The sequence below is a fragment of the Brachycentrus maculatus genome, unplaced genomic scaffold, assembly GCF_059751285.1.
Source record: "Brachycentrus maculatus isolate JH-2025_06_01 unplaced genomic scaffold, ASM5975128v1 h1tg000166l, whole genome shotgun sequence".
Lineage (NCBI taxonomy): Eukaryota > Metazoa > Arthropoda > Insecta > Trichoptera > Brachycentridae > Brachycentrus > Brachycentrus maculatus.
This window is the reverse complement of record NW_028280919.1, coordinates 389508-415730: the sequence shown is the minus strand read 5'-3', so window position 1 is coordinate 415730 and position 26223 is coordinate 389508. Positions and strand designations below refer to the sequence as shown.

At 32.4% G+C, this 26223-nt stretch overlaps 1 protein-coding gene across 1 annotated transcript; it reads right to left on the bottom strand.

Annotated features, from left to right (window-relative positions):
* Window positions 1–658: 658 nt before the first annotated feature.
* Lcch3 (Ligand-gated chloride channel homolog 3) lies at window positions 659–25998 on the bottom strand. The gene is made up of 10 exons (XM_088261700.1): window positions 25177–25998; window positions 23433–23536; window positions 21632–21699; window positions 12642–12787; window positions 9510–9667; window positions 7143–7258; window positions 6363–6531; window positions 5228–5452; window positions 3695–3952; window positions 659–2122 (listed from the first exon to the last, which is right to left on the bottom strand). The coding sequence occupies exons 1-10, from the start codon at window positions 25263–25265 to the stop codon at window positions 1944–1946; spliced, it is 1512 nt and encodes a 503-aa protein (XP_088117826.1). The 5' UTR covers window positions 25266–25998; the 3' UTR covers window positions 659–1943.
* Window positions 25999–26223: the final 225 nt, after the last annotated feature.

The following is a 26223-nucleotide window of genomic DNA, read 5'->3' as shown; positions in this document are numbered from 1 at the left end:
TCTGGGTTTTATCCACTTAGGTGTAATATTTCACTTTTTTGACATCTCAACATAGATGAAGAAAAATATATTCAAAAAGGGTTTCTGCTAAACTAGAAGCTTTCTCAATCCAACAAAGATGGCTCTTGTCAGCTCATATGTACAGCGTCATGAGATTAACAATCATGGGTTGAATTGTGTTGCACGTGTGTAAAGTGATCATTTTACCAGCCTATGACAGGTCATAAGCCCTATAAATCACAGACTTTCATATTTTTCGTCATCTATGTGGAGATATAAAAATGTAGTTATAATATTTTTTATTCATATATTTCTAATTATTTATAGTAATTGTTTGATTATTATTAATACATAATATTAGAATTGAAAAAAAAATCGATACCGTTTACAGAAATGATAGATACATACAAATGAGACTAATAATTTCATATTAGGTAAAATATGAAAATATATTACTATTATTTTGTTTGACGGAAGCTTTCCTAATGAATTATTCATACTAATTTTATATTCATACTAATTTGCCCACTTTTAGGTACGAGTATATATTATAATAGGCAGTATAGGAAGCAGTGCTTTATTGAACGAAAACTGTCCCAGCTAAACTGCGTCACTGTTCAATTTTCCAATTGGAATAGTATTCGTAACTTTTTCTCAATTTTTCTTTTCAAATTTTACCAAAGTTTTATGTCAAATTATCAAATATATAAGGATCTAAAATACGAAATACGCAAAGACTTTAGTGAACCGATTGGCGTGATTAAATTTACACGATCGAATCCAAAAAGTAAACGAAAAACCGACTTCTTTTGAAAAAAATGTTTTAAATGGATATTCCAAGTTTCACTTTCTGTTATAAATCGGTGGACTTAAATAATCCTGTCGAATGTAGCCGAATAAGTATTAAAATTTACTTACCACGTGTTTGCATTAAATATAGAAAAAAATCTCATGAAACTCTAAATTACAAAACCTACAACTGCAATAAAAATGTATATTCTATTACAGGAATACTTTTGGTTATAAAACCATGTAGTATTAACAAATACTTTTAAAGTAGAGATAAGAGGTATACGGTGACCAAAAGTTGGTATTTGAATGCATACAAATGAGGTCTTTCATATTTCTGGTCACACTATAAATAAATATGGTAGATATCTGTATTTTTTAATAGTACCAAAATGCCAAAAGCAATAAGAACAAGAAGATAAATATAAACATAAAATAATACTATAATTAAAGAAGATTTCACTGAAACATTGAACAGTAATTATTATATTGAACTATTCATCAAATTATTCAATTGAAAAATAAAACAAAACATCGACGATATAATCAAGCAAAGTACGATTGAAATAAACAACATTTTGAGTGTGTCCAAATTCTTGTTCACGAATCTGGGTTCACGAATTTCCACTTTAGAGTAATTTTTTTACATTTTCAATTATAGTATCACTCATACTTAAGTAAGTCGTTCTTTAAAAAAAAGTTGGCATCTCAACATAGATGAAGAAGAATATGGAAGTTTGGGCATTTACAGGGTTTACGACCAATCACTGGTGATGTGATATCTTTACACCCGTGTAACATTCACCAATTCTATAATATTCCTAATTTTATATAATTCTGTATATTTTCCCAATTCTATATACAATAATTCTCATGTAAAATTCATCAATAAGAATTGGTAAATGTTACACGGGTGTAAAGTGATCACTTAACCAAACCCATGACAGGTTGTAAGCCCTTTAAATGCTCAAACTTTCAAATTTTTCTTTGTCTATATTGAGATACCAGAAAATGTAAAAAATGTCATTAATTGCTTTGTTTTTTGCATTTTGCTTTTAAAACCCTATTTTAATTGTTAACATTTAAGCTCTTTTAAAATATTACTAGAAATACTTGAACTTATTATTATTACAAGTGAATTACAAAATATTAAATTATTCTATGACGTAAAACACCCAGTAGACGGCGTTGAAGATCATAAATGAGACGGGAAAGATGACTCTGGAGTATTTGTCTATGATGTTGACATCTTTGATTTTAGGCATAGAAGCCCTTATGACGGAAGCTCCACGTCTCAGCGCGTGCATCATCTTGGGGCGGGCGCCAATGACTCCTGAAACATAAACTTATTGAAGTAAAACTTTTTTAGAGGCGGTGTTTGAAAATGATGCGGAATGCATCAAAACACATATCACATGAGATTTGAAGAAAAAGTGGAATTTAAAAAGTAAAACTGTAATTAAAAATAAATATCTTTGTTTTTTTTTCCCACAAGATTTATCAATAGCAATACGTTTTAATAATGTACTGGACAACATTTTAAAACTGTTATTTCGAGATGATTACAATCTGCGTTACGATCGGCTTGCTTCTTTAGTGGTCGGTCTCCACACGTTTTAACCTCCGCTCGTGTCTTCAACATAGCGTATCCGGTACAGAACATGTCGGAGATAATTTGGTCCATGTAGATCAAGCGGGGTCGTCTTCTGTAATATGTGCGTCCAACAGACAACTGTGGATGTCCAAGAGGAACCCTTAGCCAAGAAGAGTCCAAGAAGAAGTCCAAGAGGAGCCATAAGCCAATACGAGTCCAACAGTCCCCTTAGACTTCCACAGTTGTCTGTTGGACGCGACTCTCGTCCAGTGCAGGCCCGCCACTTTTTTAAATGTCATCGGACCATCTTGTCTGGGGCCTACCACTCTAGGTCTCCAGGCATGCACCTTTTTCATCCATCTTACCTCAGACATATTCGCTCACTCCTTTCAAGAACGTCATAAATCAAAAATCGTAAATTTTCAGTTTCATGTTTTCGGAATGCCAAGAAAATGTACTTTATCCCAGCAAAAGAGGCATATTTTTAACTAAATATTTACCCGCTACAGGGCAGAAAGTGTTGTTTTTGCATTTGGTAGTGTTTAATTTTTTTTTTAAAAATACAAAGTATTTTTCAAATTAAGATAAAATCTTCAGGTTTTACCTAAAAAGATCTGTTGCAAAGTAAAAAGTTCAACAAGTGGCTTGATATTTATTTTCAATACAATGTGTTATATTTTTAAACTATAAAAACGTTCTCCTGAAAAATTAAGTTTTTGATTTATGACGTTCATGAAAGGAGTGAGCGATATGTGCTTGTCACATGACCTGTTCAATTCCACCTTTGTTCCGCCTTTGTTCAATATTGGACACAAGAAGAAGCCTGAAGTAAGTTACGTGTGAAGAAATAGATAATAAAGACGGTACAGAGAGTACCGCTATTATCCTTGGCTCTACCCGACCGAGTTTCTCCAGGGTATGCTTGGCTACGATAGTTTAGAGACTAGAAGGGATGTGTATTTGATTACGCATTTTTATCGATTGTTGCGCGGAATGATCGATAATCCTGAAATTATCCGGAAATTACTTAAGACAGCGTCGACATAGATTGTTTCACATTCCTATACACAGGACCAACCTGCCGATGGTTATGCCTGTAGGAAGAGCTACCGTTGAACAATATCACATTGGATATTAATCTGTTCCATGTGTCCGAAGGAGTTTTCCGAAGCGGGATTCTTTTACATCTTTAAGTCTTCTTGCTTACTTTTAATATATACGCCTCGAACAATTGTTTGTTATGGATATATTAATTTTTTGTTGTTGAATAAATTGAAATTGAAAATTAAAAAAAAAATAAATAAAGGTTACCCTTGTGTCCTCTGTAGCGCAGGCCCGGCGCCCGGCTCAGGCCGGGGTGGTTGGGGTGCCGGTAGGCGGAGGGCGAGCGCGCCATGCGGAAGCTGGGCGGGAAGTCGCCCTCGGGGGCACCCGGGCCGCCCGGCGTGGCGCGCCGCCCCCGGATGGGCGCGATGGGGCTCATCAGCCGCACGTCTTGCAGCTCTATGATCTCGCACTCGTCGGGCAGCGAGCGCCTGCTGGGGCTGCGGCCCTCATCTTTGGAGCAACCTGCAAAATTTTGGACTCCGTTCCTTAAGGCCTTACTGGCAAACGAGGAATTCAGTGAGCGACCGGCTGCGCGACGGGGCGCACTGGCGTCTCTCCACGCCTATTTTTTTAGAAAAAATATTGGAATTTGAATTGTTTAGTATTTCTTTTCAACTTCTTACCTCTCAATTTCTCTTTTTTTTTCAAAACCATATATTTATTCCTAAACAAAAAAACTCGGGTTGAAATAAAATTAAGCGGGCTTTTGATTATTGGGCCTCAAATCGGATCTCCAAAGCGCATTTGAGTTTCTTACTTACAATCATCTAAACTCTTGAGTCTGAAGAATACGATGTTCAATAATATGCAGAATAGTAAACGTTTCACAAGTGTATAAAGTGATCGCTTAAGCCAGCCAAATGTCAGATGGTAAGCCCTGGGATGCTCACACTTCTATCTTTTTCATATGAAAAGAGCGAGAGATGTGCGTCAGAAAAAGAAAATATTACAATAAAAATTGTAGCAAAGACAGATTGGTGTGGGGGTTAGTTAGATTAAAAAATATGATGCCACATAAAAACATTGAAGATAGTAATTTCTTTACAAACCTGTTACTACGAAATTATCCTAGAATGAAAAAGAAAGATCATAAAACATAATTTTGTTTTAAAATTAATTTAAATATTTTATTATAACTTAATTATAATGTCTACTGGTTTCGAAACTAACCGTTTCTTTTTCAAGCCCCAATAATCAATGGCCCGCTTAATTTTATTTGAACCCAAGTTTTTTTTGTTAAGGAATAAATATATGGTTTTGAAGGTAGTTTGAGTTTTTGAGAGGTAGTAAAAAAATACAAAAAAAAGAAATTCCAATACTTATATGTTCTAAAAAAAATAGGCGTAGACTGAAAAAGAAGCGGTTATTATTTATTATAATTAAGTTTCAATAAAACAGTTGTAGTGATTTAAAAAAAAACTACATTTTAAATGTAAAATGAAAAATCAAAAAGTAATTGCTTCAAATATTAAAAGAAAAATAAATAATTTTATTTTTTTGATGATTTTTCATTAAATTGAAGCACTGTCATCTAATTATCATAATTGAGGGGCGAAGAACTCAAGGACGCCGAAGGACATCATGGCTGAAAAACCTACGACAATGGTTTGGCAGAACCACCAAATCTCTGCAGCATCAAAATTGAAGATGGCCATGATGATCTCCGATCTTCGTTAGAAGTGGCACAGAAAGAAGAAGAAAGGAAAAAGGAAAAATTGAGTCCGCTGCAATACGCACTTAAGAATTTCTTGTCATCGCCATCTTTGACCTTCGACTTGGTCTTCTTCTTGGCGCGCGCTCCCCAGTAGGTGTAGTTGACGGCGGCGTACTCCAGCAGCGCCGCGAACACGAACACGAAGCACATCACGAGATAGATGTCAATGGCCTTCACGTACGAGATGCGGGGCAGGCTGCTGCGGACCCCGGTGCTGATGGTGGTCATGGTCAGCACGGTCGTGATGCCTGCAATAAGAGTCGGCCATAAGCAAACAAATTGTTTTTAAATTATTTTTTGACATCTCATCAAAGATGAAGAAGAATATGGCATTTACGGGGCTGACGACCGTCATAGGCTGGTTTAAGTGATCACTTTACTCACGTGTAACATTCACCAATTCTACCCATTATTGACAACCACACTTATCAAATTCTTGGAATTTCTATATATATGAACCAACTTTGAAACATTATTCTTGAATCACGAGAACTACACTTGAGACACCTATTGGTGAGATGAAAAGGAGATTTTTATTGAGCAGAAACTCTTTTATTAGTATGTGAGGTCCGAATCCCGGATTATAATCACGCACACGAGAAACGCCAAAAAATACCATTTTCAAAAAAGGTTAAATTGTTTTTATAACAACATTTTGGGTGCATCCAAATCCTTGTTCACAAATCTGGGTTTCTCCACTAAAGAGTTATTTTTTCCTTGCGTGTTCTAGGGTGGAATGTAGCAATTACAGAGCTCAGTCTATTGAGTGATGTTAGTATGATGTTTGGACGAATCCTTATAGAAAGTATAAGAGCTATTACAAAAGACATGTGGGATGTTCAGAGTGGATTTATGATTAGGAAGGGTGTATTAATCAATTTTTTACTTGCGCAGCATCGGAGAAGTTTTTGGGTGTTTGACAAAAATGGTGCACAGTTATAACGAATAAAAACCTTTGACCAAAAGCTTATCTGCCAGTACACAATCCAGTCCTGATTTAAACCCTAATATATCACAAAAGGAATATTATCTTTATAACTTTTCTTATTATTATAAGACTTGCAAACACCCACATACTAAATGCATAGTTTTCCTCAGGACTCATACACCCATCATACCCCATGTTAAGAGAAAAAAATATTTGTGCAGTTTACTTACCTAAAGCAACTCTAGCTGAAGTGGCCTCGTGATTGATCCAGAAACTGACCCAAGACAGCATAACAATAAGGATACTAGGAAGATATGTCTGGAACACGAAATATCCGATATTTCTCTGCAGTCGGAAGCTGAGAGACAACCGTTGGTAGATTCCTGTTGCTAACTTTTCCTGCAAGTAATTATTACACATATTAAAAAGTATTTTTAACCCTCATTTTGGTGACAGCTTTTTTAAGGAATAGTTTGTGCGTCAAAAAGGAGAAAACTTAGAGGATTGCACCACAGTTATTTAACATAAGGAACTCTCACGAGAGATATGATTGAAGTGAAAATATGAAGATTGTGAAGGACATGGATCCATAAACCAAGCTAGGACGCAAAATGCCGAACCCTCTTCTAGTGGAACGGAAAGCCTGTAGATGATACACAACAGACCGGCTTCTCCTTAGGAGTTTTACGTGATTTCCTTCCATCAATGAGCAAATGCTGACAAGTTCCTGATTGGCCCACACTAGATTATGCCTCATGTTTCCGACACAGATTTAAAAAAATGGTTTGATGAAACAAAAATCCACTTAATGATCTATAAACCTTATGCATAATAAGCAAGGTAACAAGGTAATCAATGTAACTCCCATCTAAAAAAAGTAATCCAGCAAATGTTATGAATTTTGATAACAAGGAAAATAATACAAAAAAGTGATTTAGAGGTGCAGCAATTATTTTGGAAACGGGAGTAGAAATTGATAGAACACATGATACTTTTACTTCAATACATACCTTTCTGTCGTTAGTTTCATATCCAATAATAGTGAACTGCGGAAGTTCCGCTTCCTCAACTCCTCGAACTGGAGTATCTTTCCAGTACATCACCACATCCAGAACAGTATAACCATCTGCGAAATATATTAAATTATGATAGCGATGAAATGATCTTTTGAGTATTGTTTCCTGGATAGATGTATGTAGATGACAAATGGTGCCAAAATAATTTAATTTTTTTTGACATCTCATCAAAGATGAAGAAGAATATGGAAGTCTAGGCATTTACGGGGCTGACGACAGTCATAGCCTGGTTTAAGTGATCACTTTACACAAGTGTAACATTCACCAATTCTACCCATTATTGACAACCACACTACTCAAATTCTTGGAAGTTCTATATACATGAACCAATTTTGAAACATTATTCTTGAATCACTAGAACTTCACTAGAGACATCTATTGGTAAGATGAAAAGAAGGTTTTTATTGAGCAGAAACTCTTTTATTAGTATGTGAGGTCTGAATCCTGGATTATAATCACACACATGAGAAACGCCAGAAAATACAATTTTTATTTTTATTATTTAAGCTTATAATTTGATTTGATGAGATGTCAAAAATAATATGAAAATAACTCCTGTAATTGGAGATAATCCAGATTTTGTGAACAAGTATTTGGACACACTCAAAATGTTGAAATAATAATGTTTAGACTTTTTGATAAAAAAAACCGTATGGGTACAATGGTAAATATTACACGTGTATAAAGTGATCACGTAAAGCAGCTAATGACGGGTCGTAAGACGTGTGATTACAAAGATTATCACATTCTTCTTCATCTACGTTGAGATGTCAACAAAAATAAATCGTGGTTTACAATAATTTATATGCTAATATTTCGATATTTGAGAGATTTTTTTTTTTAACACGTTGTTTCTACCAAAAAAAATTCAGTGTAGTTTTGTGATTCATGATGATGAAAATAATATTTTGGATAACATTCGTAAAATACTACCTCAAAGCCGCTTAAGAATGAACGATTTCGATCTGAATTTTGTTAGAAAAATATTGTTTATGGTATTTTATCTATTGTTTCGGCATTTACTATGTGGTGAGACATGTTAAAATGATTTAGGAAACACTTCTTTTTCAAACGAACGCAACAAACTCCGCCCCCTTGACTAACCCCCTCCCCCTAACTTACACCTCTCCTTATTTAAAAAACAGTTTTTTTTTTATTTATTTTATATTTTAGTTATTATTCAGACCTGACGATGGAAGTTTAGCCCCAAAACTAGTGGTCATTGATAAACTCAAGTGGTATAAAAACAAGTGTTTCCTTAATCATTGTTTAGGGTTTTTTATAAGAACTTTCAAACTTTCACAGTTAATAGCGGTCATATTGTTGATGCTACATCTGTCAAATTTATTGTCATTTATTCAATCTGTCAATTACCATGAATGGATATAGCGTTCAACAACACGCGCAAATCATAAAATTATTATTATCAAAATAAGTGTTTTCTTTGGGCGACGTTCCGCGCGCTTTGCCATTTTACGGTCGCCATACCGAGAGGACTATTCGCAGTGTGGTGAATAAATTTGAGTCCACTGGTTTAGTAATCAATCAACCAATACATGTACGTCAACGAAACGCAAGATCTGCCGTCCGCAACATCGTCGCTGTCCGTGAGAGTGTGTAGGGGAATCCGAGGGAGTCGATTTCGCGTCGCTCACAAAACTCGGCCTTTCGCAGACCATAACTTGGCAAATTTTGCGATGATTACCAACGTTTTTTTGCCTGAATTGGATGATATAGATACTAACAATATGTGGTTTGGGGATGGAACAGGATGGCTCTGCGTACCACACAGCTCATGCCGCATTGGACATTCTGCACTAGCGATTCGAGGACACTGCTATCTCACGTGGAGATGATGTGAACTGGCCATTGAGATCATGTGATTTGACGGCGTTAAACGTTTTCTTGTGGGGTTTCCTTAATTTGCAGGTCTATGCAAATAAATCACAAACCACAGTGATCCTCAAGGCCAACATAATCATACCATCGATCAAATTCAGCCTGATCTATGCGCCAGAACCATGGAAAATTGGACATTTCGAATGCACGCCACCCATTGAAGCCGCGGTGAACATTTGAATAATGTTATATTTCATACATATTGCCATTAATGAACCCCAAAATGAATAAAAAAAATGATGATATCTTATACACACTTAGTTTTGTTAATCCTTTCCACTCTGACCATTTTTTCTCATAACTGATCAGCTACTCTGATCAAAAAAATGCGACGTTTTTCTACCATTGAAATAAATATTTTGGTAGCTGAAAAAGTAGCTGTCGATGGAGGAAAAAACTTACAGCTTTCTATTTCCACGGTACAGTTTTGTGCGTCCAGGGGGTAGTAATGAAGGTCCATCATGCAAGCGAGGGTAGTCGTAAATCTCATCCCGTAGGTAATGCTGCCATCTCCGCTCAGTCTCACCAGCTTATTTCTCTCAGTCACATCGTGGAGAAAACTGAAATCAAATCAAACTGTTAAATTTTTTGGGTTATAAATATCCAAAATTAAACAAGGTTAATGGATTGAATTCCACTTTTATTTTCATATATCGCTCACTGCTTTCAACAACGTCATATATCAAAAATCGTCAATTTTCAGTTCTGCATGTTTTTGGAATGCCCAGAAAATGTACTATATCCCAACAAAAACGGCATATTTGTAACTTAATATTTACCCGCTATAGGGCAGAAAGTGTTTAATTATTTTTAAGGGTAAGAAAAGGCTTTGCTTAGTTATTTTTTTAAATTTACGTAATATTTTTCAAATGGAGAAAAAACATTTAGATTTTACCTAAAAAGATCTGTTGCACAGTAAAAAGTTCAATAGGTGGCTTGATATTTATTTTTAATACATTTTACTATATTTTTTAATTTAAAAAACGATCTCCTGTTAAAAGGAGTGAGCGATATATGAAAATATGTGACGCGTTTCGTCTTAATAAGACATTCTCAAACAGTCATACAATGTTTGGTAATATCTTAATAAGACGAATCGCGTCACATATTATCATATATGTATATTTAAATAAAAGTATAATTTAATCCATTAACCTTGTTTAATTTTGGATATATAACCCAAAAATTTAAAATGGACCAACTGTCTGCAGTTACAATAAATAAATCAAACTATTACCTAAAACTTACTTATCACCATGCAACTTTCCACAGGGGTAGGCAGCGAGAAAAAAACGCCACACCGCGCTGTGTTTGCAAACAAAATTTGGCCTTTTTCACATTCATGTATTTCCTCATACGTTCCCGACGATTATTCCAAATCCAGACCTGACTATATGGCAATTATTTGAAATTTAGTTTAGAAACTTTAAGTCTTCGTTCGTTCCACATGTCTGAACCATCTAAACACAATTTTTTTTAATTTTATCGATAATGCTTACCCTCTGTATTGCAATCTTTCCTTATTTCACCATTCGAGCATGTATCATACATAGTTTTACCGCACATTACTCTGCAGGTTCGTATTTCTTTTGTTTAATTTATTTTCTTCGAACCCGGGATCTCTATTACGGTAGCTGAATGCGCTGATCACTACACCACTGAGGCAATGCACCATCAACTCACCACTTCACTAAGGTGATTAAGAAATAATAAAATTATAGCGTACTTGAAACGTCTTTAAGTAATCGGCATTTCTATTTTTAGCGATAAGTTGCAAGTAAACGGAGTAAGCTATTTTTAAAAACCTCGCCTCGACGTGAACCTATAACATTTTATCTAAATGAGAAATAAATTTTATTACCGACATAAATAAGCCATTAACAAATTCGAAATTAAAGTTTTAAAAGAAATCGTGTCCTTAACAAGTGCTTTTAGTAATAATATCATGCATCTTCTAACTCCACTTATCTTCTTAGTTATTATTAAATTGATAATTTTGTTTGTCCGCCTCCGTAGTGTAATTATCAGCACGCTCGGCTACCGTTCTGTAGGTCCCGGGTTCGATTCCCAAGGGGGTAAAATAAATATAAGTAATTTTTTCACTGTTATATTTATTCAATATTACCCTGGACTGGTACCTGAGGCGGAGGGCTGATCACCTTTCAAGGATTTTCAAGGATCAAGTTAACACTGCGTTTATACGATGCAGTGCCCTATGCACCATTGTTTTATTATTGCACAGGGTTTTATTATTTATTTTATTTTATTATATTTGGGAATTCAACAAATCAAAAGCAGCCAGTTATACGCATACCATATACAAGCAGTAAAAAACAAGTTCTTTTACTGGTCTATTTACAAAATTCTATATTTGTAAAAATACCTGCAAGAGGGACGGGAGGGAGGAAAAGGGGAAAAGGGAAAGATCAAAGTTCAAATCAAAGTCTAATTGCACGAAACGAGAGACACACAATGATATCTATGTCGACTTACAATGTTATATGATCTCAGCGCTGAAAATGTCGAGTTGAACATATCAAAATCCCCATATTTATCTTTTAGCAATTTCATTGAACGATAACTTTAGGAACTTTGTTTAGAGGGTGTTCTACTCGTGGAAAGCGCTAAAAAGTCTGTCGCCCTGGCGATGAATTGAGAACGAAGAAAAACATGAAAGCATCCGAAATAATATTGATTTATAATTGCGAACAGATAAACAACAAAAAATACTAAACTTCTGCAAAATGTAAATTATACGTCGAACATGAAGAAAATACAATAGAATGATAATTAAGTATGGTATAAAACAAATCAGATAGATCACAAAATTTAAATTATTATAAATGCATTGAAACACGTGTAACAATAGATTTTATGTAAACGTTGTATTATATATATAACGTGACCATTTATTTTTGTTTCAAACGGGGCATCTACCAATATTTACGTAATAGTATGTATATTCAAGAATATACGTATTTTTTTCATAGTTTTTATGTATTAATGAAACGAAAAATAATGTTGATAAAGAAAATAAGAGGAATAAATAGTATAAATATGAAAAAAAAGTTATTTATCTAAAGATAACGGGACGTTCTGTTCAAAACCATGTGTGAATGTCGTCTTGAAGAGGAGGATCTGGATCACATGTTATTTGGGTGTTCGTTGAATGACGGCTACCCGAGCATCTTTTCAGACCTCTTCAGCATAAACGTTCCATTTCTCAGTAACATCTTAACCTTATTAACCTCCCCTAACAAACTTGTATACTAAATAATTTGTAAATATCTTAAAATTCATTGTATAAATTTGTAAAGGTGTATGATAACTCACTAAACAAACTAAAATTACTAATAAAACTAACCCTACTAACAGGAATACTGACACTTGAAAGTCAAATGTAAAAAGTGGAAATAAAAAATAACTCGACACAGGCTATAACACCCAAGTTTGGTAAAAAGCCAATAAAAAGAAGAAGAAGGTATAAACCAAGTCAAATTTAAATAAATAAAAAATATTTAAGAAACCACATACCTATTTTTGTCATTTGCAAAAAATGTATCAGGAACCCATATCTTCTCCGCGAAGTCTCCAGACAGAGTGAGTACCTCTTCTTCTGAACTAAATGCCAGGCGCTCATCTTTCCAGTACTGATTCAAATACATCGTAATGGTATAATCCTGAAAAGGAAAAAGAGAATTTAAGCTGAGACCTTTTTGTAAAGCTAAAACATTTTTTTTTCTAAAATTATCAATTGGTAAAAGAAATTGACATTAAAGTTGTGTTCGATAAATAAAGGATTCAAAGAGTTCAGTAATTTTGGTTAGGGGTAAGAGCGAGGAGCAGAGAATGTCAGATGCTAAAAGAAGTGCTAGATTTTGTTATATGATGACTTTCCGTTTAGAAAAAAACTGATATAGTCCCGAGAGAAGCCTATATTTAAAAGGAGGTACGAAAATAATATATGAGGCAATGTGGTGACGATTCCCGCCAAATAATTATTTTCAATTGGTCTGGGTGTAAGTGATGTATTTGTGTTATCTGCCTTCCCTATCCTTACTATTCTACCTGCAGATAAGCTTTTATAAGTGGAGACTTTTCGGGTCATTCCTAATAAACAAAAAACTTAACCTCTTTCTACTTTTCATACTCTCGTATAACATTATGCATTTTAAGCTTTTGTACATCAACCTATTATGTAAAAATGTTTATATTTGTATGTACGTACGAACAAAGAAACTCTATTCTCTATTTAACTCAAATAAATTAGTCTGAGTTTTTTCTACGGTCGCGTTTACTTCAAAATGGCTACAAATTATTATGACGACGTCCCCCTCTGTCGCTCCCCCGACACCCCGTGACGTCAGAGCGTCACATCCCGGCGCGGCGGCTAGGGGAGGCCATGACTGAATGGTAATCGTGCCCAACGAGTGAGCAGTCCGCCCGCCCACCAGTTCAATTGTTATCCTATCACCCCTATAGAAAACATCCCTAGTTTTGCGGAAATCGACTACTTATCGATTTTTAACAAATATTGTCCCCTAAATATAAGTGCGCCTTTTGCAAATAGCGTCAAAGCGAAATGAAGTTAAAAATTATGGAATTGGGCTAGGGGTAGTTCCAAAACCTCTTCTTTCGTATTTAGCTACCGGAATTGGGAAAGGGGTAGTTCCAAAACCTCTTCTTTTTCTAATGTGCACCCAATGGTGCATAGGTCACTGCATCGTATGACGCAGTGTTATCTTATTTACGTGAAGGCAAGGTGATCAGTCCTAGAACCAATCCAGGGTAATATAAAATAAATATTAAAGTGTAAAATTACTAATATTTATTTTCAACCCCCCCTGGGAATCGAACTCGGGACCTCTATCACTGTAGGTAAACTCGCTGACCATTACACCATCACACTACGGACGCGGAGAGAGTTCCAAAACTAGTTTGAGCAAATTTTTGTCACATTTTCGATGTAAACTAGTTTGAAATTCTTATTTTGCTTTTTCGAACAATGCATAGGGCAATGCATCGTATTGATGCAGTGTTATCTCTGATCGTTACTTACATGAAGATAACTTTCGTATTTAGCTACCGTGCTGGAGGTCCCGGGTTTGATTCCCAGGGGGGATACATATTTGTGATTTGACAGTCTTATATTTATTTAATACTACCCTGCACTGGTCCCTGAAGCGCAGGAGTTTAAACTTAGTGCCAAAAATATCCCGTACTAAACTGAATTACAATATCCATTATTAAACTCTAAAAAAAACATGTACTAAATTTATTTTTCTTAAGATTATAAATTTAAGGTTCAATGTATGAATTCTAAGATTAATTAAGCATCTCTCTGATTATGTGTGTTTTTTTAAAGTCACTCAACATAAACAGAATTTCCTAATACTCATTATTCTTGTCAGTATCCTGAGATAATCTGATTTACTTGTGTAAAAAATCTTCCTGAAAGATTAGTGGAGCTGTATTTTTCTGCCAGAAATTTTCGCGAGACGGGTTGGATAAGGATTATCATACATTTTTTTTCGCGTTTCCTTGATACGTTTGTAGGGTGGTTCAAGAACTAACGCATCGTTGATATGTGCGTTATCATATAAAAATTTCAACTGTTTTAAATACTAGCCTCTGCACCACGACATAATTTTTTTGTTTGTTAATAAATTCAAATCTGGTATTTTTTTTCAATTCATAAAAATCGACTTCTATCATTAGATAGTAGGTGCTTCATAATCACATTCGCAATTGAGTATTATTTTTGTAAGCATTTTTTTTACTGTTCATTTTCATTAAGCATCTGCTTACACGCTAAATAATCTCAAGTTAAATAAATTAAGATTTTCAACTAAAATAATTATAGAATTTGAAAACTTCTAGTAGGTACTCGCTTTTTCGATGCTTTCCTTCATTCAAAACACGTCAATATGACAAACGAATTAAAATCCAAAATAATTCACACGACAATTATTTGCACCATTGACTAATAACTGTCAAGTATTTATCTTATTATATATATTTATTTTTTTAATTGAATAGTGACCATTATTTAATTATTAAATAACGTTTCAATTTACTGAAAATTCTAAATGTAATACCTATTGATGTCGAGTGACATTATAGGGATGCATTGGCTGGCTGTTTTTCATGTTAAAATTTACAACAATGTGGCTGTGTTTGAAAAAATACTAACTACAGAGGTCATGCAAATACGGCCAGTTATTAATTTTCAATTAAATTTTGCTGAATGCAACTAATTTTGATAAATATAATCATTATGTGATGAATGCAAGCTTGATACGAAATGATACCGAACGATGTGTTGTGATGACAATGTTTCCACTCGCAGACTATGTAGGTCACAAGTTGGATTAAAATACTACATAACATATGTATTTTTTCCCCGATATCCATTCTACACACGTAAACGTCAAACCGCAGGCTTGCCAACGTAAACATACTCTCATCGTTTAAAGTGTCATAATATGTTGTGTGGAATATGAATAAATATTGAACTAACTAACTAACCATCATGCCGTTTCCCCGCAAAGGTTGGCAGAGAGAAAATAACGCTACACCAATCTGTGTTTTCAAACGATCTTCGCCTTTTCCAGATTCAAGCGTCACCTCATACATACACGCCGATTATTCCGATTCCTGATCTGACTACGCCCAAATATTTGAAATACTCGAACAAGCCAAGTTGTCCTCGGTCTACCTCAGCTTCTTGTATTACCACCACATTCACCTCATAAATTTGTTTTACTATTTTCTTCACTCATTCGATTCCCATGCCCAAAGCAACTAAACACACCCTTCTTAATTTTATCGATAATGCTTATTTAAACATTGAATTATTTCATTATATCACCATTCGATCTAGCATACAACATTTAATTAATGGCGACTACTTAGATACATACGTGCATACATTTACCAAATTTATGTTGAAATTCGTCTGTTTTTATTATTTGAGATTCAAGAGTTTCATTCATGTAATTTTTCCAGCAGCAAAAATAAAATATAACATTTTGAGTGTTTCCAAATATTTATTCACCAATCTGGATTATCTCCAATTAGGAGTTATTTTTTAAAATTATTTGTTGACATCTTAACGTAGATGAAGAAAAATATGAAAGTCTAGGAATTTATAGGGCTTACGACCGTCATAGGCTGGTTTAAGTGAACACTTAACATTCACCAATTCTACCCATGATTGACAACCACACCTTTCAGAACTTCTAGATATATTGATTAAACTCGATACACAGATCTTGAACTCTGTAAATGCCCAGACATTCATATTTTTCTTCATTTATGTTGAGATGTTAAAGAAATTACGTAAAAAATAAAAAAATAAATTTCAAGAAAAATTCCGTTAAAGAAAAATTGAAAGCTGTGAGTTTTCCTTCAGGGAGGATCATCCAATTTGTGCATATAGGGGAGGTAGGATTGTAGGTATTTGTAAATTTATCCTGCCTAACTCGATTTCAGATTACACGCGCCACCGGACATTGGCAGACGACAGCGAAGTAAGAAGAAAGTGGAAAAATAATCCCGCAGTACTTGCTTGGTTATAAAATATATAATATTGATTTTTATTACTTCATGCTTAAAACATATTTGTATGTTTTTATTTTATACAAAAATATTTCGATTTGATAATTTTTTCGTAGACCTACTCGGATCGTTATTAAAATAGGAATCGATTTTTTTAAAGTGGGTTTAAACCCAGGAACTTTGACTCTCACCTTTGTTAATTTGGAATAACATGTAAATATATATAAATATATATATTTATATATATATATATATATATATATATATATATATATATATATATATATATATATATATATATATATATATATATATATTTATATATATATATATATATATATATATATATATATATATATATATATATATATATATATATATATATATATATATATATATATATATATATATATATATATATATATATATATATATATATATATATATATATATATATATATATATATATATATATATATATATATATATATATATATATATATATATATATATATATATATATATATATATATGTATATATATATTTTGTATATATATATATATATTTATATATATATACAGTGGGTGGCCAAATTATTAGGGACACTTGTACTTTTTTGTAATTTTCAAGTTTAAATGAATTTTTTGGTCAAATTAATAAGTTATAATTATTTTTTCTAATGTATTTTTGTTGCTGGTATCATAATTATTGTTTTAAAGATGTATCAATACTGTGAAATATCAAAAAAGTAAGTTTTTTTTCATTTGAATGTTGATTAGTGAAAAATGATATTGGTGTGAGCTCAGTTAATATTTTTTAAAACCATTTTTGTGTAAGTTTTTTGAGTTCAAGACCATTAAAACGTAAGTGTCGTTTAATTATTCACTAGTTTTGCTGATTCAATAAGTTAATTTCGATTAATTTTTAAATGAAATTAAATTTAGTTTGAACTGAACCATAATATTCTCTATTTAAGTATGGGCAAGTCTTCAAACATATCTCCGAGAAAATGTGGGGAAGTTATAACTTGACTACTTTATTCCACATATTTCCAGAGAGAAATAGCAGCACTTACAGATGTTTTGAAGTCAGGAGTCCATCGGATATAAAGAAAAATTGATAAAAATCTGCGTCTAGAATCAGCCCGCGTCGGAAAAAAAGGCAGAAAAAGCATCACAATTCCGCGTGGTGTCCATAAAATCAGGGACATCTATTTCCAAAATCGTAAAAAGTCTGTTGATTGTCTAATTGTTGTTAATTTATGTTGATAAACGATGAAGGAATCAACGTATCCAAAAGGACAGTTCAGAGACGGTTAGTTGAAGTAAATCTAATGGGTCGACGTCCAACCAAAAAACTACGCCTGACTGAGGCATGAGGAAAAAACGACTCCTATGGGCCAAAGAAGACCGGAATGTAACTGTTTCGGACTGAATTCGAATATTTATGGCTTGTATTTGTATAATAAATTAAGAAGATAAAAAATAAATGTATTTTTGCAATTATGGTAATACATTACAGGTCTGCTTCTTGGACGAGTCAACATTTAAAATTTTGGTGGAAAAAACTTCATTTTTCCGACGTGGCCCAGGAGAAAAATTCCACCCAGACTGCTTTGTGGAGATAGTTAAAAACACCCTGTTAGCATAATGTTGTGGTCCGTAATCTCATTTAAGGGTATGGGATGCCTCTTTATCATGGAAGGGACCATGAGGCAAGACCAGTACCAGCGAGAACTGAAAAGTCGACTCCAGCCGAGGCTCAAGAATGGTTCCCTGGCGATGAAGAGTATGTGTTAATGCATGATTCGGTATTGTGTCATAAAGCCAAGAGTGTTATCACATTCCTGGCTGAAAAAAACCTCTGTGTTTTGCCTTACCCGGGGAATTAGCTGGATATGAACCCCATTGAAAACCTTTGGGAACTAACGAAACGTGAGATTGCTAACGAAGTCATCACCACCAAGCGGCAAATGATAGAAACTCTTATCAGAGTATGGCATAATAACCCTAATCTCTGGTACAATGCAAAAATCTGCATTAAAAAGTATGCCCTGACGTTTGGAGGTTGTAATCGCAGCAAAGGGTGTTATTAGTAAAAATTAAGATTTTTTCGAAATTGTTGAATAATCGCTTTTTATGATAAAAATAAATTGGTATTATTAAATCCATGATACTATTGTTTCTAAATTCTAAATAAAGCACCCTATTCAATAAAAAAATATTCAAAAAACCAAATTATTTGCTCATAAAATTCATTTAATAATGAAAATTACAGGAAATTCGAAGTGTCCCTAATAATATGGCCACCCACTGTATATACATATATATATATATATATATATATATATATATATATATATATATATACATATATATATATATATATATATATATATATATATATATATATATATATATATATATATATATATATATATATATATATATATATATAATTTCTCAATTAATGGCGCCACTACCAGCTATTCTTCCAAATTGATTAAATAAAATACAAAATAATTATTAAAACATTAATATATCTAGGAGTTCCAAAAATTGGAGTAGTGTGATTATTAATCATGGGTAGAATGTTGAATGTTAGACGTGTGTAAAGTCATCACTTAAACCAGCCTATGATGGGTCGTAAGCCCTGTTAATACCCAGACTTCCATATTCTTCTTCATTTATGTTGAGATCCTAACTTTTTTTTTAAGAATGACGTATTTAAGTATGAGTGATATTATAATAAAATATACATTTTATTACTAGACGTATACTAAAGAAAACTAAATCTCATCGTCTAATAACACAATGCATTTAGCTGAAACTCTTTTATTTTTAAATGTATACAAGATCCTTCCCGAATTATTTTACATACTAGGGATGCCTGAAAATTTATTAAATTTCTTTTGAAGCTTATATTTGGACAGTTATTTTATTCATATAATTTTTACCCCATTATTCATAATGCTTTTTCAAAAACATCGTCATTATGTGTTGACAATGGTGTTAAAAATTGTTTTTATCATATTTCAACTATAAGTATCACGACATTTTTAAAGAGAAGAGAAATAAAAGTAAAAAGTTGAATGACATGTTTATAGTAACAAAACACTTAAAAATCACCTGAACCCATATCGCTCACTCCTTTCAAGAATGTCATAAATCAAAAATCGTAAATTTTCAGTTGTGGATGTTTTTGGAATGCCCAGAAAATGTACTATATCCCAGCAAAAGCGGCCTATTTAAACTTAATATTTACAGGGCAGAAAGTGTTGTTTTTGAATTTTGAAGAAAAGGCATTGTTTAATTATTTTTTTAAGTAAAGTAAATTTTTTTCAAATTGAGAAAAAACATTCAGGTTTTACATTAAAAGATCTGGTGCACAGTAAAAAGTTCAATAAGTGGGTTGATATTTATTTTAAATACATTATATTATACTTTTAATCGTTAAAAATATTCTTGATAAATCAAGTTTTTTGATTCATGACGTTCTTGAAAGGAGTGAGCAATATGGTTTTGAGCTTTTGTATATTTTTTTGTATCTTGCATGTATATTCAATAAATTTAGATTATCTTATATGTCATTATAGCTCAGTGAATCTAAAGATAGTTGGTAAACATCCCGGAACATTTGCGATCACTGCCAACAGCGAGCGAATTATCTGCCAGGGGACACTTGCGATCGGCATTGACAGCCTCGTCTGCGAGTAATGCGATTTCCCGATAAATCCCACCCCTAAGGATACAAGTGAGCGGAGGGGGTTGCTAGTTGCTAGTTACAACCGAAGTGCTTCACACTCGCTCCGTGTCTGCTTTCCCTCCTGTCGGAACTATGGAGCTTGTAAAACACAATCTAACTTGGCGAGCATACTTAGGGAACTTGGTGGAGAATGCGTTGTACGAACAGATACGAGCAAAAATGGGTTTATTCTTACATCTTTCCGTCAGTGCCATAATATAAATATAAGACAATTTATCGGATTTAACATGCTTATACTTCACAAATTGATAGGACTTTTTGAAAGATAATCATACATACATTGCAACATTTTCACAAATAGGAGTTATTTTATATATAATTTTTTGACATCTTATCAAAGATGAAGAAGAATTATAATATAATGTAACACGTGTGTAAAGTGATCACTCAAACCAGCCAATGACTGTCTTCAGCCCCGTAAATGCCCAGACTTCCAAATTCTTCTTTTTCTTTGATGAGATGTCATAAAATTGTAGACATACATTGTTTTAATATAAAATCGTTTTAAAAATATCGTCATTTTAGATATTGGATCACATATATGTTTTTTGACTGTCCTCTCTACGATTGAGGAGATTTTTTTCGAGACATTGATTCAAGAATGCAATACGTTTCCTCTTAATGTATTAGCTCTGAATAATTTAGATATTTTTGTAATTTTGGTTAAATTTATAAAGAAAAATCATACAAATATATAAATCCATATTTTGCATCCATATTTTAAAGATCCATATTTCTTTGTTACATTAAAGAAAAAAAATATTTTGTGACATTTTCAATACAATTTAATCACTGAGGTTCGAATAATTAATTTAAAATTTTCCTAATTTCACTTAAAAAAGATAAGATAAAAATAATAACTATTGACATTATTTTTATCTTTTTTCTATCTCCTCTTATATGTTTTTTCATTTTATTATTGATTTAGTATACTTGAAAAAATAATGCGCCGTATACCTGAAAAATTATGTGCCTAGGAAGTTGAATGCGGGCGCTAGTTTCTTGTGACACTATTATCCCCACCCAGAGATTGCAAACGATAAACGTGAAATATGCGTAGTGTACGAAGGTTATTATACCCAGTGATTTAGCCTATAAAAATAAAAAGGGTAATCTAAATACTGCAAAAGTCATGTTCACAGCATTGGTCATTGTACGAGTATCTATGTAATATCGAAAAACTAGTAATTAAACTTACCATGTTGACTTCAGATATAGCGTCAAAACTTGCAATCGTCAGGTCCATTCCAACGAAAAGCGGTTCACCTGTGAAAAATAATGAATGAAAAAGATCTTGCTTTAGTAAATTAATATTAAAATCGAATTATATTCTAAAATATTTCAACTCTATATGATTTTCAGGTAGTCCTTAGCGACTTATGTTTGAAAAAAAAACCAATTTGTGTCGAAATGGTCTACTTGTACACTAACCACGTAACCACAAGCTATCTCAATTCCTAAAAGTTTAATAAAAACTTTTATTCAAAGAAATGATTTGAAGTACGAAAAAAGATTATCCATGATCATTAGGAGCCCCTTGACTAGCTGCTGTGTTTTGTCTACTGTTTAATTTTATTATTACTGCTTTAATTTTTTTCAATCTTTATGTGTATATATATAAATATATATGTATTATATATATATATATATATATATATATATATATATATATATATATATATATATATATATATATATATTATATATTATAGGTGTGTGTACGTGTTTGTGTGTATGTATAGACGTGTGCACGCTTATGTTCATTATATTTGATTTAACTGACTTTAATTTTCAATTGTATTTTAAATTATGTCTATATTGTATGTACCTTAGAGGCTTGCACGCTCCGACTCAAGGTTTGGAATAAAGATAAAACAAACGAATAAATAAAACAAAAATTCTGATAGTTGACACATTAATTCATAAAAATACCCACCCGTTGTGTCTACAAATAAAACAAACTTAAATGGAAGGAAACAAAGAAGATTTTTCATTTTTTTCATTTTTTTTTCAATCTCGGTATTTTATTCAAGAGTTTGGGAGCACTAGACTTGAAAATGTCATTGAAGATAATGTATTCAGAGATGAGAACAATGGAACAATTTGCGAAGCACGAAAGATTTATTTCATATCTTAATCTCTCGGGTTTTCCACTAAATTATTCAGAATAATCAGAAACAATTTTAAATATTCATTTGCCGAAGTCCATTTAAAAATTAAAACACTTTTTACTATTTCAAACATTAAATTTTTATTTGTTAAAAGAAATAAATTATTGAATGTTTAATATACTTAAGGCCCAATATACGATAAATCGCAATTTATTTTTCTTTGAACCCAGGTAACATTTAACGTTATTGAATTTTTTGCTTAAAACACCGTTTTTGTGAAAATTGAAAAAAATCGTTTTTATAAAAGAGTTATAAAAAGGTAGAGTTTTCAAAAAGAAAATAATTTTTCAATACATATTCTAAAAATAAAAATTAAATATTAATAAACATTCTTAAAATGTGCGTGGATACACGTCCCCAAACGCGGACGGTTGCGTTCAGAATTTGTACGATTGAGATCTCAGCCTTAAAACAAATTAATCTTACGATTATGACAGCTAATGTTTAAGTAGTTTATTAGGATGAGATTAGGATACATGAGGTGGGGTTTACTAGTCAAATATAAATTCTCGTAAGTTTTACGAATATTTATAAACGAAAATCGTTTTATTTTATGTTTCAGACGCCATTAAAGGGATGTATGATGAGTTATATTGCATAGTTATAATACAACGTTTTGTCGAAATTTCAAAGCAAAAGGTGAAGAGCTTTAGAAAATTTTGAGTATACGAACATAACAATTATTATTTACATAGATATTTTGTTACTTTTATTAAAAATATATACATAATATAATGGTTAATAAATCAAATGGATGAAATCTTTCACGACTGTGATCGTTTAGAGGAAAATTAATCAAATGAATAAAAAGGGTAGAAGTTTACTCACCCCCGAAATTAGGGCGTAATCTAATATCGTATCCTTCAAGTATACGGGAGATTGTTTGTGTAACATTTTCCAGGCGATCAGACACCAGGGTCCTTTGAGCTGAGCTGAAAAAAAAGATACTATTAAATCAACATTTTAGGTGCGAACGAAACAAAGCAGAAAGATCATTGAATCAGATGTGTATAGAATTTTTTTAATGTATTTACCACTGAAGACAAGTATTGATAATTTGGTGTGACGTATTTATTGGGTTTGTCCTCAACGACTATTGTATGATCAATTATGGAAATAAAAACCCAGAATGTTTAGCTAAAAAACATTTAAAATGAGAGATCGTACCATTATTCAGTGTATTAATAATAAACCCTTTTAACGCGTTATACAAAAAATAAAAGTTGATTTGAAAAATGCAAATAATTCCTTTTAATTACTTTAGTCCATGGCTTGTAAAAGCCATAGGCAATAGTCGATTTACGCGTCCAAAGGAGAGAAAAATTCGGGTGACTTTAGTCGATTTACGTGTCCAAAGGGTTAAAGTACAATAGAAAAAGGGGTGAGAAAAAGTTGTGTACCATCCTCTTAATTTATATATATGTAAGAAAGTACAAAGAAGTTGGCAGCCAAACGCTCTAACCATTATACTACGGAGATGGACAAAGATATGAATGATCCTTTATAGCCAATACATCGGTTAGAATAATTCACTATAAGGAACGTATTTAATCATATATTAAAATAACCTTGTCAGTAACATTTGAATCAAACTGTTTTGGTATTTTCTGATAAAACCTATAAAATACAGGAATTATATGATCCATCGGCACTTGATGGTGCATAAGGCACCGCGTCATATCGATGCGATGTTAAGTTGATCATTTGTTGTATCAAGACTTGAAGAAGAATAGTGGAAAGGAAAAGGAGAATAGTATTAATAGTAGGAAAAACAAGAAGTAAATGTAATCATTATATATGTATATATATATATATATATATATATATATATATATATATATATATATATATATATATATATATATATATATATATATATATCACCCAAATGGTGCATAGGGTACTGTCATATAAACGCAGTATTATCTTGATCGTTTATATATAAGGGAAAGGTGATCAGCCTTCCGCTTCAGGTACCAGTCCATGGTAATTTTGAATAAATATTACAGTGAAAAAATCACTAATATTTATTTTAACCCCCTTGGGAATCGAACCCGGAACCTCCAGAACGGTAGCCGAGCGTGCTGACCATTACACTACGGAGGCGGACTAAATCATTAAGTATGATTAACACATTTTTGTATTTATTGTTTTACTTAATTAATTATAATCATATTTTTTGTTTAAAAAATAGTTCGGGTTACGAACTACTAGTACTTCTCTGAATACGAGCTGTATGGTGTATTATAACCTTTTACTAAAATATTTTATCAATAAATATTCTTGTCTCATTAAAAAATGTCATTCTAGTGACATTAAAAATTACTAAAACACGCTTTAAATAACGTATTTGTTTCATAAAAATACAACTAACACAAGTTTTAAATTAGATATTTGTGTCATAAAAGAAGAACAAATATAAGTTCTAAATGATGTATTTGAGTCATTAAAAAAACATATATACAAGTTTTAAATAACGCATTTGTGTTTTTTAGTATTGTTGAAGCAATGCATTATTTTGTAATTTCTTTTATATTCAATTATCTTCCTATTAAAAATATATTAAACTTACCTGACGATCTTCAAACTACAGAAAATCACGGCTAAAAACCACGTTATAGCAGACACTGTGAATCTGTGAAGAGATTTCCGTCTCTTCATGACTAATTGTTTTTTTCTTTTCTCCGCAGCTACTTCATCTGGTCGCAAGTTCTTCGGTTTCAAACTATTTGCGTTGTCATAACATAGTCACCGGTAAGAGAAGAAATTATTTCTCGAGCGCGCCAAGTAAACATATTTTGAACACGTCTTAAAACCCTTCAATTTTATTTGCTTTTCACCCATGGCGGATATTTTTATATTTTTAGATAATAATTCAGTCACTTTTTATTATTTTAAAACATTTTTTCTACTATTCAAAACCGATTTAATCTAATTTACGTTTAACGATTTACAAAAAATATTTTTATTTGTTGATTTTTTTGTAGCGTAGATTCTGTTTAGTGAAATAAAAATATGAAACTTAAGATCGATTTTGAAACTTATAACGATTGTCTATGATAATTTCTTGTTTAGGAAAAAATCCATAACCTTTATCTTGATTATATGATTAATATTTATATACGTCAAATGTAGGTTAGTATCAATCAAGTTCACTCGAGTGAACGACTTCTATTATGAAGGAACAAACAGATTTCCCGGGCTTTTATTCAATGGATCCAGTACTAGTATCACAACCAAGAACAAATGTTTCCGACGACTTAGACAAACCGTTCAGATTAAATATGTTTTTTGCCCTAAAACGAAAACCTCTACTATTCGGGGAGCAGAAAATTGTTCCCAAACGCTCGGGTTGATGTTTTTAGGACATTGAAAGTGCGCATGAGCCGTGGATGAGGGCAGAATCGAGAGCTGACATCCCTTGAAGATTATTGGTGGAAAATCGGCGCTCTGGCGGAAAAACTGTGAACTTCTACTGCCGTCGGTAAAACAGAACTTTTATTAAAAAGTATTAATGTTATGAATAAATTTTTGAACTAGTATTTGTATTTTTGGAGATAGTTTTCTAAATATAACAGGATTACGAATGGCAAAATTATTTATATAGTGTTGGTAAATT

What these genes read in the sequence shown, in the direction of transcription:
- Lcch3 (XM_088261700.1), bottom strand. Translation starts at nt 25,265, where the DNA reads ATGAAGAGACGGAAATCTCTTCACAGATTCACAGTGTCTGCTATAACG. An exon ending in TACCGTGGAAATAGAAAGCT is followed by an intron (nt 7,259 to 9,509) that starts GTAAGTTTTTTC and finishes TATATTTCGCAG; the next exon opens with ATGGTTATACTGTTCTGGAT. An exon ending in GCGCTACAGAGGACACAAGG is followed by an intron (nt 2,123 to 3,694) that starts GTAACCTTTATT and finishes TTTATGTTTCAG; the next exon opens with GAGTCATTGGCGCCCGCCCC.